At 47.1% G+C, this 12,597-nt stretch overlaps 1 protein-coding gene across 3 annotated transcripts in view; it reads left to right on the top strand.

Moving 5' to 3' along the window:
* Positions 1-12,597, top strand: part of ttc24 (tetratricopeptide repeat domain 24) — a 74,265-nt gene that overhangs the window by 51,500 nt on the left and 10,168 nt on the right. For 2 of the 3 annotated variants that reach the window (XM_087985041.1, XM_087985039.1), the window contains exon 9: positions 4,799-4,970. In XM_087985041.1, coding sequence (XP_087841167.1) covers positions 4,799-4,970 — 172 coding nt within the window. The remainder of the gene's footprint in view (positions 1-4,798; positions 4,971-12,597) is intronic. The other variant, XM_087985040.1, reaches the window with a different exon arrangement.

Raw genomic sequence — 12,597 nt, 5'->3', positions numbered from 1 at the left:
TAGCATGGCCAATCCACCCTAACCTGCACATCCCTGGGCACTACGGGACAATTTAGCATGGCTAATCCACCCGAACCTGCACATCCCTGGGCACTATGGGACAATTTAGCATGGCCAATCCACCCTAACCTGCACATCCCTGGGCACTATGGGACAATTTAGCATGGCTAATCCACCCTAACCTGCACATCTTTGGACTGTGGGAGGAAACTGGAGCACCCACATAGACACGGGGAGAACGTACAAACTCCACACAGACAGTCACCCGAGGCTGGTACTTCCTGTGGAATTCACCTCCATCACTCTCCTGGGCAGTGCATTCCGAATCCTAATACTCTTGAGTGAAAACGTTTCTCCTCATTTTGCTTCTAGTTCTCATGCTGACACTTTTGAATTTGTGACCCCCAGTTACTGACATATCGAGTGGTACGTGTATGGAATGAGCTGCCAGAGGATGTGGTGGAGGCTGGTACAATTGCAACATTTAAAAGGCATTTGGGTGGGTATATGAATAGGAGGGGTTTGGAGGGATATGGGCCGGGTGCTGGCAGGTGGGACTAGATTGGGTTGGGATATCTGGACGGCATGGACGTGTTGGACCGAGGGTCTGTTTCCGTGCTGTACATCTCTATGACTCGATATCAACTCGTGGATACAGACTGTCCTTCTTTACCCTGTCAAAATTGTTCACCATTTTGCACACCTCAATAAGATCACCTCTTAATATTCTCTGCTCTAAGAGCAGAAGCCCCAGTTTCTCTCATCTCTCATTGTGTCTAAAATCTCTCATGCCTGGTATCATTTTGGTCAATCTCTTTTGAACTCTTTCCAAGGCTTTAATATTCTTCTACAAATAAGGTGCCCAGAACTGCACACAATACTCTAAATGTGGTCCGACCAATGATTTGGTGGGCGGCACGGTGGTTAGCACTGCTGCCTCGCAGCGCCAGAGACCCGGGTTCAATTCCCGCCTCAGGCGACTGACTGTGTGGAGTTTGCACGTTCTCCCCGTGTCTGTGTGGGTTTCCTCCGGGTGCTCCGGTTTCCTCCCACAGTCCAAAGATGTGCAGGTCAGGTGAATTGGCTATGCTAAATTGCCCGTAGTGTTAGGTAAGGGGTAAATGTAGGGGTATGGGTGGGTTACGCTTCGGCGGGTCGATGTGGACTTGTTGGGCCGAAGGGCCTGTTTCCACACTGTAAAGTAATCTAATTTGTAGCGTCATTTCCTTGGTTTTTAGATAATCACAATAGTCCATGTCAGACACCATCTCCCTGGCCCTCCACTCATCCTTGGAACATCTGGATAACAAGGGCACCCATATCTGGCTCCTGTTTATTGCCATTAGCTCCGTCTGCAACACTACAATTCCAAGCAAACTCAACTACAAACTCCGAGATCTGCGACTCTGCACCACTCCCACCACCCAGCTACAACTGTGTCCTCGACTTCCTGATCCGCAATCAGTAAGGGCAGGTGACATCACTTCCTCCAGAATAATCCTCAACACTGGCATCCCTCCAGGCTGCGTGCTCAGCCCTGACTGTACCCCTTATACACTTATGACTTTGTGGCCAATTCCATGGCTCTAACTCCATTTGCAAATTTGCTGATGACCCCACCACAGTGGGCCAGATCTCAAACAATGATGAGACAGAGTACGGGAACGCGACAGAGAGTTTAGCGGTGTGACAGAGAGACAACACTCAATTAGGAGAAAGTGAGGGGTTGCAGATGCTGGAGGTCAGAGTCGAGAGTGTGGTGCTGGAAAAGCGCAACAGGTCAGGCACCATCCGGGGAGCAGGACAATCAACATTTCGGACATGAGCTCGACGCTGATCTCCAGTGTCTGCAGTCCTCACTTTCAACTGGTTGATTTTAACCCTACTGAGGAGCCTCTTCCAAGGACGCCTACCTTGAAGAAGTTCTCCTCTCTCTACAAGGTCCTGATGAAGGGCTTATGCCCCAAGCGTCGATTCTCCTGCGCCTCGGATGCTGCCTGACCTGCTGTGCTTTTCCAGCGCCACACTCTCAACTACAATCTCTCCCTCAATGTCAGCAAAACAAAGGAACTGGTCAGCAGCCTCAGGAAGCCAAGTGGAGGACACGCCCCTGTCTGAGGTGGAGATGGTCCAGAGCTTCAAGTTCCTAGGATTAAATATCACCAACAATCTGTCCTGTTGCATCCACGTCGACACTACAGTTCTGAAAGCACACCAACGCCTCTACTTCCTCAGAAGTAGTTGCACCCCCTGAGAAAAAGAACAGGAAATGACGTCACCGCAGGAAATGATGTCACCACAGGAAATGACACCACCAACCAGAGGAAACTCAAACATATAAATAGAAAGCGGGCTACATCACCAGTGCTTCATTCGGAGGCTCACTGAAGATGTTATCTAGTATGGTGACGAAACGTCTGAAAACGAACCTTGCAGCTCAGCAAGCAAACATACATCCAGGCTGAGGAAATTCAGGGCGTCCGCAATGACTCTTACCAATTTTCTATGGGCGCACTATAGAAAGCGTCCTTTCCGGATGCATCACAGTTTGGTATGGCAATTGCTGTGCCCAAGATCGCAAGAAATTACAGAGAGTTGTGAACGCAGCCCAGTCCATCACGAAAGCCCAGCCCTTCCTTCCACTGACTCTATCCATACTTCCCACTGCCTCGGGAAAGCTGTCATCAAACACCCCTCCCACCCCGATTATAATCTCTTCCACCTTCTTCCATCGAGCAGAAGATACAAAGATTTGAGAACAGCTTCTTCAGATTTCATCAGGAGCAGCGCTCCAAAAGTTAGTGCTTCCAAATAAATCTGTTGGGCTATAACCTGGTGTTATATGATTTTTAAATTTTGTCCACCTCAGTCCAACATCGGCACCTCCACCTCAGACTTATTTAGATTAGATTAGATTCTCTACAGTATGAAAACAGGCCCTTCAGGTTCACACTGACCCTCCGAAGAGTAAACCGACCAGACCCATTTCCCTAAACGATATTTACCCCTGACTAATGCACCTAACACTATGGGACAATTTAGCATGGCCACTCCACCCGAACCTGCACATCCCTGGGCACTATGGGACAATTTAGCATGGCCAATCCACCCTAACCTGCACATCCCTGGGCACTACGGGACAATTCAGCATGGCCAATCTCCCCTAACCTGCACATTCCTGGGCACTATGGGACAATTTAGCATGGCCAACCCACCCTAACCTGCACATCCCTGGGCACTACGGGACAATTTAGCATGGCCAATCCACCCTAACCTGCAAATCCCTGGGCACTACGGGACAATTTAGCATGGCCAATCCACCCCTAACCTGCACATCCCTGGGCACTATGGGACAATTTAGCATGGCCAATCCACCCTAACCTGCACATCCCTGGGCACTATGGGACAATTTAGCATGGCCAAATGCACACAGACACGGTGGGGGGGGAGAATGTGCAAACTCCACAAAGACGTTCGCCCCGAGGCTGGAATCGAACCTGGGCCCCCGGTGCCGTGAGGCAACGGTGCCAACCACTGAGCCACCGTGCCCCCCCAGTCTTGTTTCTGTGAGCTCAGCTTTGATTCTTTGAAACTCCATATTCTCGAGCCTCCCCGATCTCACCTCCATAGGGCAATCCCCCTATCCTGGGAACAAACCCCACAAGCTCTTTCCAAGGCACTCTTCACTCTCCCTTCATCAAGAAGGTCTTTAGGGTTCAAAGGTACTGGGGGAGAAAGGGGGAACAGGGACTCGGATGATCAGCTATAATCCTATTGAATGGCAGAGAAGGCTGGAAGGCTTAATTCCAGATTTTCATTGAATTCAAATTCTACCGTCGATTCAAACCTGGGTCCCCAGAACATTACCTGGGTCTCTGGATTAATATTCCTGATTCCCCTGCTCCTCGGTCGCTGTCTGACCGGCTGCGCTTTTCCAGCGCCACACTTTTCGACTCTGATCTCCAGCATCTGCAGTCCCTCACTTGCCCTGGATTAACAGTCCGGCGATAAAACCACTGGGCCCTTTGTATAATCCCGGTCTTCTTTTTTTCCAAACCTGTGAACTTTGAGCCTTTCCCCTCTTTACCTTGGATCTCTCACGTTATCTACTTTCATAAACAAAAGTCCCTAGCTATTATCATACTGTAGATTTGGTGATCTTGCTGCAGGTGTACAGGGCTTTGGTGAGGCCACACCTTGAGTGTTGAGCGCAGTTTTGGTCTCCTAGTCCGAGGGAGGACATTCCTGCTGTCGAGGGATTCTGGTGAAGGTTCACCAGGGCTGATTCCCGGGACGGCAGGACTGACAGATTGGATCGAATGGGCTTGTACTCCCTGGAATTTAGAAATATGAGGGGGGGATCTCGTACAAACATATAAAATCCTGAAGGGACTGGACAGGCTGGATGCGGGAAGAATGTTGGGCACTAGGGGGTCACAGTCTCAGAATAAGGGGTAAGCCGTTAAGGACTGAGATGAGGAAGGATTTCTTCACTCAGAGAGTTGTGAACTTGTGGAATTCTCCCCCACAGGAAGCCGTTGGTGCTAGTTGATTAGATATATTCAAGAGGGAACTGGACTTGGTCCTTGCAGATAAAGGGATCAACGAGGTAATAGAAAGAAACCGGGGAGTGGGATACTGAGATCATGGTGGTGCAGGGCCGAATGGTCTACTCCTGCACCTATTTACTGTGTTTCCTTGGGATGATAACATAGACTCCGTTTCCACCTACATGAGCATTGTCAGCCTTCACAAAACCCAGGTTAAAAGAAAGACTTTGCAAACTGTTTCCCGTCAGAAGCAGCAGAGATCGAGAGCGCGATGGGAGCCGGGGATAACGGTGGAAAGGCCCACCGCAAGGGGGCTGAGGCGGAGGAGAAAGAGAAGGATGGCCTTACGGTCTTGACAGGAGATGTGGACCTCTGCCATGAGGATAGGATCTACAGCGACCGCCCTGCTCAGGAAAACAGGTACCAGCCAGTTTGTGTGTCATACAGCACTAAAACAGACCCTTCGATCCAGCCAGTCCATGCTGACCGTAATCTCCAACTAAACCAGTCCCACCTGCCTGCGCATGGCCCATATCACTCCTAGCCTTTCTTAATCATCGAACTTATCTCAACGTCTTTTAAACGTTCTATCCGGCACTTCCTCTGGAAGTTCATTCCACACGCGAACCACTCTCTGTGTGAAATCGTTGCCTCTCATGTCCTTTTTAAAATCTTTCTTCTCTCACCTGCCCCTTCGTCTTCAAATCCCACACCCGAAGGAAAACACACCTGCCATTCACCCTATCCATGCCCCTCATGGTTTTAAAAACCTCGATAAGGTCACCCCTCGACCTCCTGCGCTCCAGTGAAAAAGATCTCAGCCTATCCAGCCTCTCCCGATAGCTTAAGTCGTCCTGGCAGCATGTTTTCTGAATCCTCTCCAGCTTCATAATATCCTTCCTATAACAGGGTGGCCTGAAGTGGACACAGTACTCCAAAACTGAATTGAATTGAATTTATTGTCATGTGTACCGAGGCACAGTAAAAAGCTTTGTCTTGCGAGCACTGCAGGCAGATCATCGAGTCATAGAGATGTACAGCATGGAAACGGACCCTTCAGTCCAACCCGTCCACGCCGACCAGATATCCCAACCCAATCTAGTCCCACCTGTCAGCACCCAGCCCATATCCCTCCAAACCTTTCCTATTCATATACCCATCCAAATGCCTCTTAAATTTTGCAATTGTACTAGCCTCCACCACTTCCTCTGGCAGCTCATTTCATTCACGTACCACCCTCTGCATGAAAAAGTTGCCCCTTAGGTCTCTTTTATATCTTTCCCCTCTCACCCTAAACCTATGCCCCTCTAGTTCTGGACTCACCGACCGCAGGGAAAAGACTTTGTCTATTTTTCCTATCCATGCCCCTCATAATTTTGTAAACCTCTACAATGTCACCCCTCAGCCTCCGACGCTCCAGGGAAAACAGCCCCAGCCTGTTCAACCTCTCCCTATAGCTCAAACCCTCCAACCCTGGCAACATCCTTGTAAATCTTTTTTGGACCCTTTCAAGTTTCACAACATCTTTCCGATAGGAAGGAGACCAGAATTGCACGCAATATTCCAACAGTGGCTTAACCAATGTCCTGTACAGCCGCAACATGACCTCCCAATACTCAATACTCTGACCAATAAAGGAAAGCATTCACTATCCTATCTACCTGCGACTCCACTTTCAAGGAGCTATGAACCTGCACTCCAAGGTCTCTTTGTTCAGCAACACTTCCTAGGACCTTACCATTAAGTGTATAAGTCCTGCTAAGATTTACTTTCCCAAAATGCAGCACCTCGCATTTATCTGATTTAAACTCCGTCTGCCACTTCCCAGCCCATTGGCCCATCTGGTCCAGATCCTGTTGTAATCTGAGGTAACCCTTTTCGCTGTCCACTACACCTCCAATTTTGGTGTCATCTGCAAACTTACTAACTGTACCTCTTATGCTCGCATCCAAATCATTTATGTAAATGACAAAAAGTAGAGGACCTAGCACCGATCCTTGTGGCACTCCACTGGTCACAGGTCTTCAGTCTGAAAAGACACCACCCTCTGTCTTCTACCTTTGAGCCAGTTCTGTATCCAAATGGCTACTTCTCCCTGTATTCCATGAGATCTAACCTTGCTAATCAGTCTCCCATGGGGAACTTTGTCGAACGCCTTACTGAAGTCCATATAGATCACATCTACCGCTCTGCCCTCATCAATCCTCTTTGTTACTTCTTCAAAAAAACCTCAATCAAGTTTGTGAGACATGATTTCCCATGCACAAAGCCATGTTGACTATCCCTAACTGTCCTTCCCTTTCCAAATACATGTACATCCTGTCCCTCAGGATTCCCTCCAACAACTTGCCCACCACCGAGGTCAGGCTCACCGGTCTATAGTTCCCTGGCTTGTCTTTACCACCCTTCTTAAACAGTGGCACCACGTTTGCCAACCTCCAGTCTTCCAGCACCTCACCTGTGACTATCGATGATACAAATATCTCAGATAGAGGCCCAGTAATCACTTCTCTGGCTTCCCACAGAGTTCTCGGGTACACCTGATCAGGTCCTGGGGATTGATCCACTTTTAACCATTTCAAGACATCCAACACTTCCTCCTCTGTAATCTGGACATTTTGCAAGATGTCACCATCTATTTCTCTACAGTCTATATCTTCCATATCCTTTTCCACAGTGAATACTGATGCAAAATATTCATTTAGTATCTCCCCCATTTTCTGTGGCTCCACATAAAGGCTGCCTTGCTGATCTTTGAGGGGCCCTATTTTCTCCCTAGTTACCCTTTTGCCCTTAATGTATTTGTAAAAACCCTTTGGATTCTCCTTAATCCTATTTGCCAAAGCTATCTCATGTCCCCGTTTTGCCCTCCTGATTTCCCTCTTAAGTATACTCCTACTTCCTTTTATACTCTTCTAAGGATTCACTCGATCTATCCTGTCTATACCTGACATATGCTTCCTTCTTTTTCTTAACCAAACCCTCAATTTCTTTAGTCATCCAGCATTCCCTACACCTTCCAGCCTTCCCTTTCACCCTGACAGGAATATACTTTCTCTGGATTCTTGTTATCTCATTTCTGAAGGCTTCCCATTTTCCAGCCGTCCCTTTACCTGCGAACATCTGCCTCCAATCAGCTTTCAAAAGTTCTTGCCTAATACCATCAAAATTGGCCTTTCTCCAATTTAGAACTTAAACTTTTAGATCTGGTCTATCCTTTTCCATCACGATTTAAAAATGAATAGAATTATGGTAGCTGGCCCCAAAGTGTTCTCCCACTGACACCTCAGTCACCTGCCTTGCCTTATTTCCCAAGAGTAGGTCAAGTTTTGCACCTTCTCTAGTAGGTACATCCACATACTGAATCAGAAAATTGTCTTGTATGCACTTAACAAATTCCTCTTCACCTAAGCCTTTAACACTATGGCAGTCCCAGTCAATGTTTGGAAAGTTAAAATCCCCTACCATAACCACACTAATATTCTTACAGATAACTGAGATCTTCTTACAAGTTTGTTTCTCAATTTCCCTTTGACTATTAGGGAGTCTATAAAGTATCCCAATAAGGTTATCATCCCTTTCTTATTTCTCAGTTCCACCCAAATAACTTCCCTGGATGTATTTCCGGGAATATCCTCCCTCAGTACAGCTGTAATGCTATCCCTTATCAAAAATGTCACTCCCCCTCCTCTCTTGCCTCTCTTTCTATCCTTCCTGTAGCATTTGTATCCTGGAACATTATGCTACCAGTCCTGCCCTTCCTTGAGCCATGTTTCTGTAATTGCTATGATATCCCAGTCCCATGTTCCTAACCATGCCCTGAGTTCATCTGCCTTCCCTGTTACGCCCATTGCATTGAAATAAATGCAGTTTAATTTTGTCCCTGCCTGCCCTGACTGTTTGACTCACTTCTGTTCTCAACTGTACCAGTCTCAGATTGATCCTTTCCTGACTACCCCCCTACCTTACTAGTTTAAATCCTCCCGAGCAGTTTTAGCAAATTTCCCTGCCAGTATATTAGTCCCCTTCCAATTTAGGTGCAATCCGTCCTTCTTGTACAGGTCACTTCTACCCCAAAAGAGATTCCAATGATCCAAAAAAATGAATCCTTCTCCCACACACCAGCTCCTCATCCATGCATTCATCTGCTCTATCCTCCTATTCCTGCCCTCACTTGCTCGTAGCACTGGGATTAATCCAGATATTACTACCCTTGAGGACCTCCTTTTTAAATTTCTGCCTAACTCTGTAATCTCCCTTCAGAATCTCAACCTATCCCCCTCCAATGTCGTTGGTTCCAATGTGGACAATGACCTCCTGCTGGCCCCTCTCCCCTGTGAGAACATTCTGCACCCTCTCTGAGACATCCTTGATCCTGACACCAGGGAAACAACACACCATTCTGCTTTTTCTCTGCTGGCCACAGAAACGTCTGTCTGCACCTCGGCCTAGAGAATCCCCGAACACAATTGATCTCTTGGAAGCCGTACCCCTCATTGCATTACAGCCAGTCTCAATACCAGAGACGTGGCTGTTCGTGATACGTTCCCCTGAGAATCCATCACCCCCTACATTTTCCAAAACAGCATACCTGTTTGGAATGGGTATATCCACAAAAGATTCCTGCCCTAGGTGCCGACCTCTCTCACCCTTCCTGGAGTTAACCCATCTATGTGACTATCTGAGACTTTCCCCCCTTCTTGTAACTGCCATCCATCACATACTGTTGCTGCTGTAAATTCCTCCTCGCTTCTATCTGTCTCTCCAACCGATCCACTCGATCTGGTAAGATTCACATCCAACAGCATTTATGTCAGATATAATCCGCAGTAACCCTTAAACTCTCTTTAAACTCCCACATCTGACAAGAAGTACATATCACTGCAAAGGCCATTTTTGCTCCTTCACAATCTAGACCCAGAAAATAACACTGTCTTATTCCTCTACAAACTGCCCCAGGTTAAATTAATAGCTATGGCTTATATTTTAAGTTTAATCAAGAGACTTATCTCCAAAGAACATATAATCAAGAAATAACCCACTGTACTCACTACTGCAGCCTTAGTATTGGACAGACTGAAAACAACGATTAACTTATCTGATTCTGCGTTCACAGAGATCACAGAGTTAAGTAGCATAGATAAGTAACTAATAGGTAAACAGTGGCAAAAACAAAAATATAGGGACAGGCGAATGCTAAGCGTTTGTGAGTCCATTCAGTATTCTAACAACAGGAGGGTAGAAACTGTTTTGAAACCGGCTGGTGGGTGTGTTCAGGCCTCTGTACCTTCTCCCCGATGGGAGAGGTTGGAGAAAAACATTGCCAGGGTGGGAGGGATCTTTGAGAATGCTGGCGGCCTTTCCCTGATTCTGTAGATGGGAGGTTGGCCTTTGTGATTGTCCGGGCCGAGTTCACCGCTCTCTGTAACCGTCTCCGATCTTGAATGGTACAGTTGCCATACCAGGTAGTGATACATCCAGACAGAATGCTCTCGATGGCGCACCTATAAAAGTTGGCAAGGGTAATCACCATCATGCCAAATTTCCTCAGCTGCCCTCACCAACATCCTGTACAACCTCAACATGACGTCCCAATAACTGACTTATCAATGATGACAAGGGAGCTGACGTAGTCCATTCATCCCATCGAGTCTGCTGTGCCAACCCTTTGGCTGACCTGATAATTCTCAGATCTCTAAAGTGTCTCTCCACACCCTCCCGCTCGAATCCTGGGGTTGACCTCTTCCCCCCTCCTCCAGTCTGACCTCCCCGGGTTCAGTTTGGATTGCGGTTGAAACTTTATTGCTGGAACAGCACAGCAGGTCAGGCAGCATCCAGGGAACAGGAGATTCGACGTTTCGGGCACAGGCCCTTCTTCAGGAATTCCTGAAGAAGGGCCTGTGCCCGAAACGTCGAATCTCCTGTTCCCTGGATGCTGCCTGACCTGCTGTGCTGTTCCAGCAATAAAGTTTCAACTTTGATCTCCAGCATCTGCAGACCTCACTTTCTCCTCAGTTTGGATTGCCCTGGGGGGAGAGAGAAAGAGAGAGACATCTGAGCTTTGCCACTCCCACTACCCCATAACTTTTATTCAGCTTTTACCTTGTCCTGGGAACATCCCTGTAAATCTTCTCCGAACCCTTTCAAAGAACAAAAATAAATTACAGCCCAGAAACAGGCCCTTCGGCCCTCCAAATGTACTGTCTAAACCTGTCGGTCAATTCCTAAGCATTTGTATCCCTCTCCTCCCCACCTACTCAGGCATCTGTCCAGACTTTTCTTAAATGAATCGACCGTGCCTGCCTCTACCACCTCTGCTGGCAACACGTTCCAAACGCCCACCACCCTCTGTGTGAAGTACTTGCTGCGTGTATTCCCCTTAAACTTTCTACCTCTCACCTTGAAAGCGTGACCTCTCGTTATTAAATCCCTCACCCTGGGAAAAAGCTTGTCTCTATCCACCCTGTCTATACCTGTCATGATTTTGTAAACCTCAATCAGGTCCCCCCTCAATCTCCTTTTTTCTAGTGAAAATAAACCTAACCTACTCAACCTATCTTTATAGCTAGCACCTTCCATACTAGCATCTTCGTAAACCTTCTCTGCACCCTCTCCAGTCCACATCCTTTTGGTAATGTGGCGACCACAGTATCCTAAATGCGGCTGAACTAATGTCTTGTACAATTTTAATGTGACTTGCCAGCTCTTATACTCAATACCTCATCCAATGAAGGCAAGCATACCATATGTCTTCTTGACCACTCTATCCCCCTGTGCAGCAACCTTCAGGGTACAATGGACCTGCACTCCCAGATCTCTCTGCCCATCAGCTTTTCCCAAGGCTCTTCCATTCATTGTATAATTTGCTCTATAATTAGTCTTGCCTAAATGCATCACCTCACATTTGTCTGAATTGAAAATCATTTGCCACTTTACCACCCAACTCTCCAGTCTATCTATATCCTCCTGTATTCTCAGACAGTCCCTTATGCTTTCTGCTACTCCACCAATCTTTGTGTCATCTGCAAACTTGCTGATCATACCAACAGTGCCTTCTTCCAGATCATTTATGTATATTACAAACAACAGTGGCCCCAGCACTGATCCCTGTGGCTCACCACTGGGCACCTTTGTCCATTTCGAGAAACCTCCCTTCAACTACTACTCTCTGTCTCCTGTTGCTCAACCAGTTCTTTATCCACCTGCTAGAACACCCTGCACACCATGTGACTTCACTTTCTCCATTAATCTACCATGGGGAACCTTATCAAACGCCTTACTAAAGTCCATGTATATGACAACAACAGTCCTTCCTTCATCTAACAACTTGGTCACTTCCTCGAAGAACTCTATTAAGTCGGTAAGGCATAATCTCCCCTGCACAAAACCATGTTCCTATCACTGATAAGCTCATTCTTTTCTAAATATAAATAGATCCTATCTCTCAGTATCTTCTCCAGCAACTTCCCCACCACCGACGTCAGGCTCACTGGTCTGTAGTTACCCGGAATATCCCTACTCCCCTTCTTGTACGGGGGACAACATGAGCAACCTTCCAGTCCTCCGACACCTCACCTGTATTTAAGGATGCCACAAAGATATCTGCCAGGGCCCCAGCTATTTCTTCTCTCGTCTCCATCAGCAACCTGGGATAGATCCCATCCGGTCCTGGGGATTTGTCCACCTTAATGACCTCTAGCATACCCAACACATCTTCCCTACTTATGTCAACGTGATCCAGACTAATCAAACTTCTGTCTCTAATCTCAAAATTCATCATGTTCCTCTCCTCAGTGAACACTGATGCAAAGTAATCATTCAGAATCTCACCCAGTCTCTCAGGTTCGGCACACAGCCTTCCTTCATTATCTTTCGGTGGACGAATCCTTTCTATAGTTACCCGCTTGCTTCTTATATAAGAATAAAATGCTTTGGGATTTTTCTTAATTCTGCTCGCTAAAGCTATTTCATGAACCCTTTTAGCCCGCTTGATTCCTTGTTTAAAATTTATCCTACTCTTCCAATATTCCTCCAGGACCCGTTCTGT

This window comes from Chiloscyllium plagiosum, unplaced genomic scaffold (genome assembly GCF_037043375.1).
Source record: "Chiloscyllium plagiosum isolate Xiang-an unplaced genomic scaffold, Cpla_swu_hap1 HiC_scaffold_50, whole genome shotgun sequence".
In the NCBI taxonomy this organism is placed as follows: Eukaryota; Metazoa; Chordata; class Chondrichthyes; order Orectolobiformes; family Hemiscylliidae; genus Chiloscyllium; species Chiloscyllium plagiosum.
The sequence above is the reverse complement of the archived record's forward strand: the minus strand, read 5'-3'. Positions and strand labels throughout refer to the sequence as shown.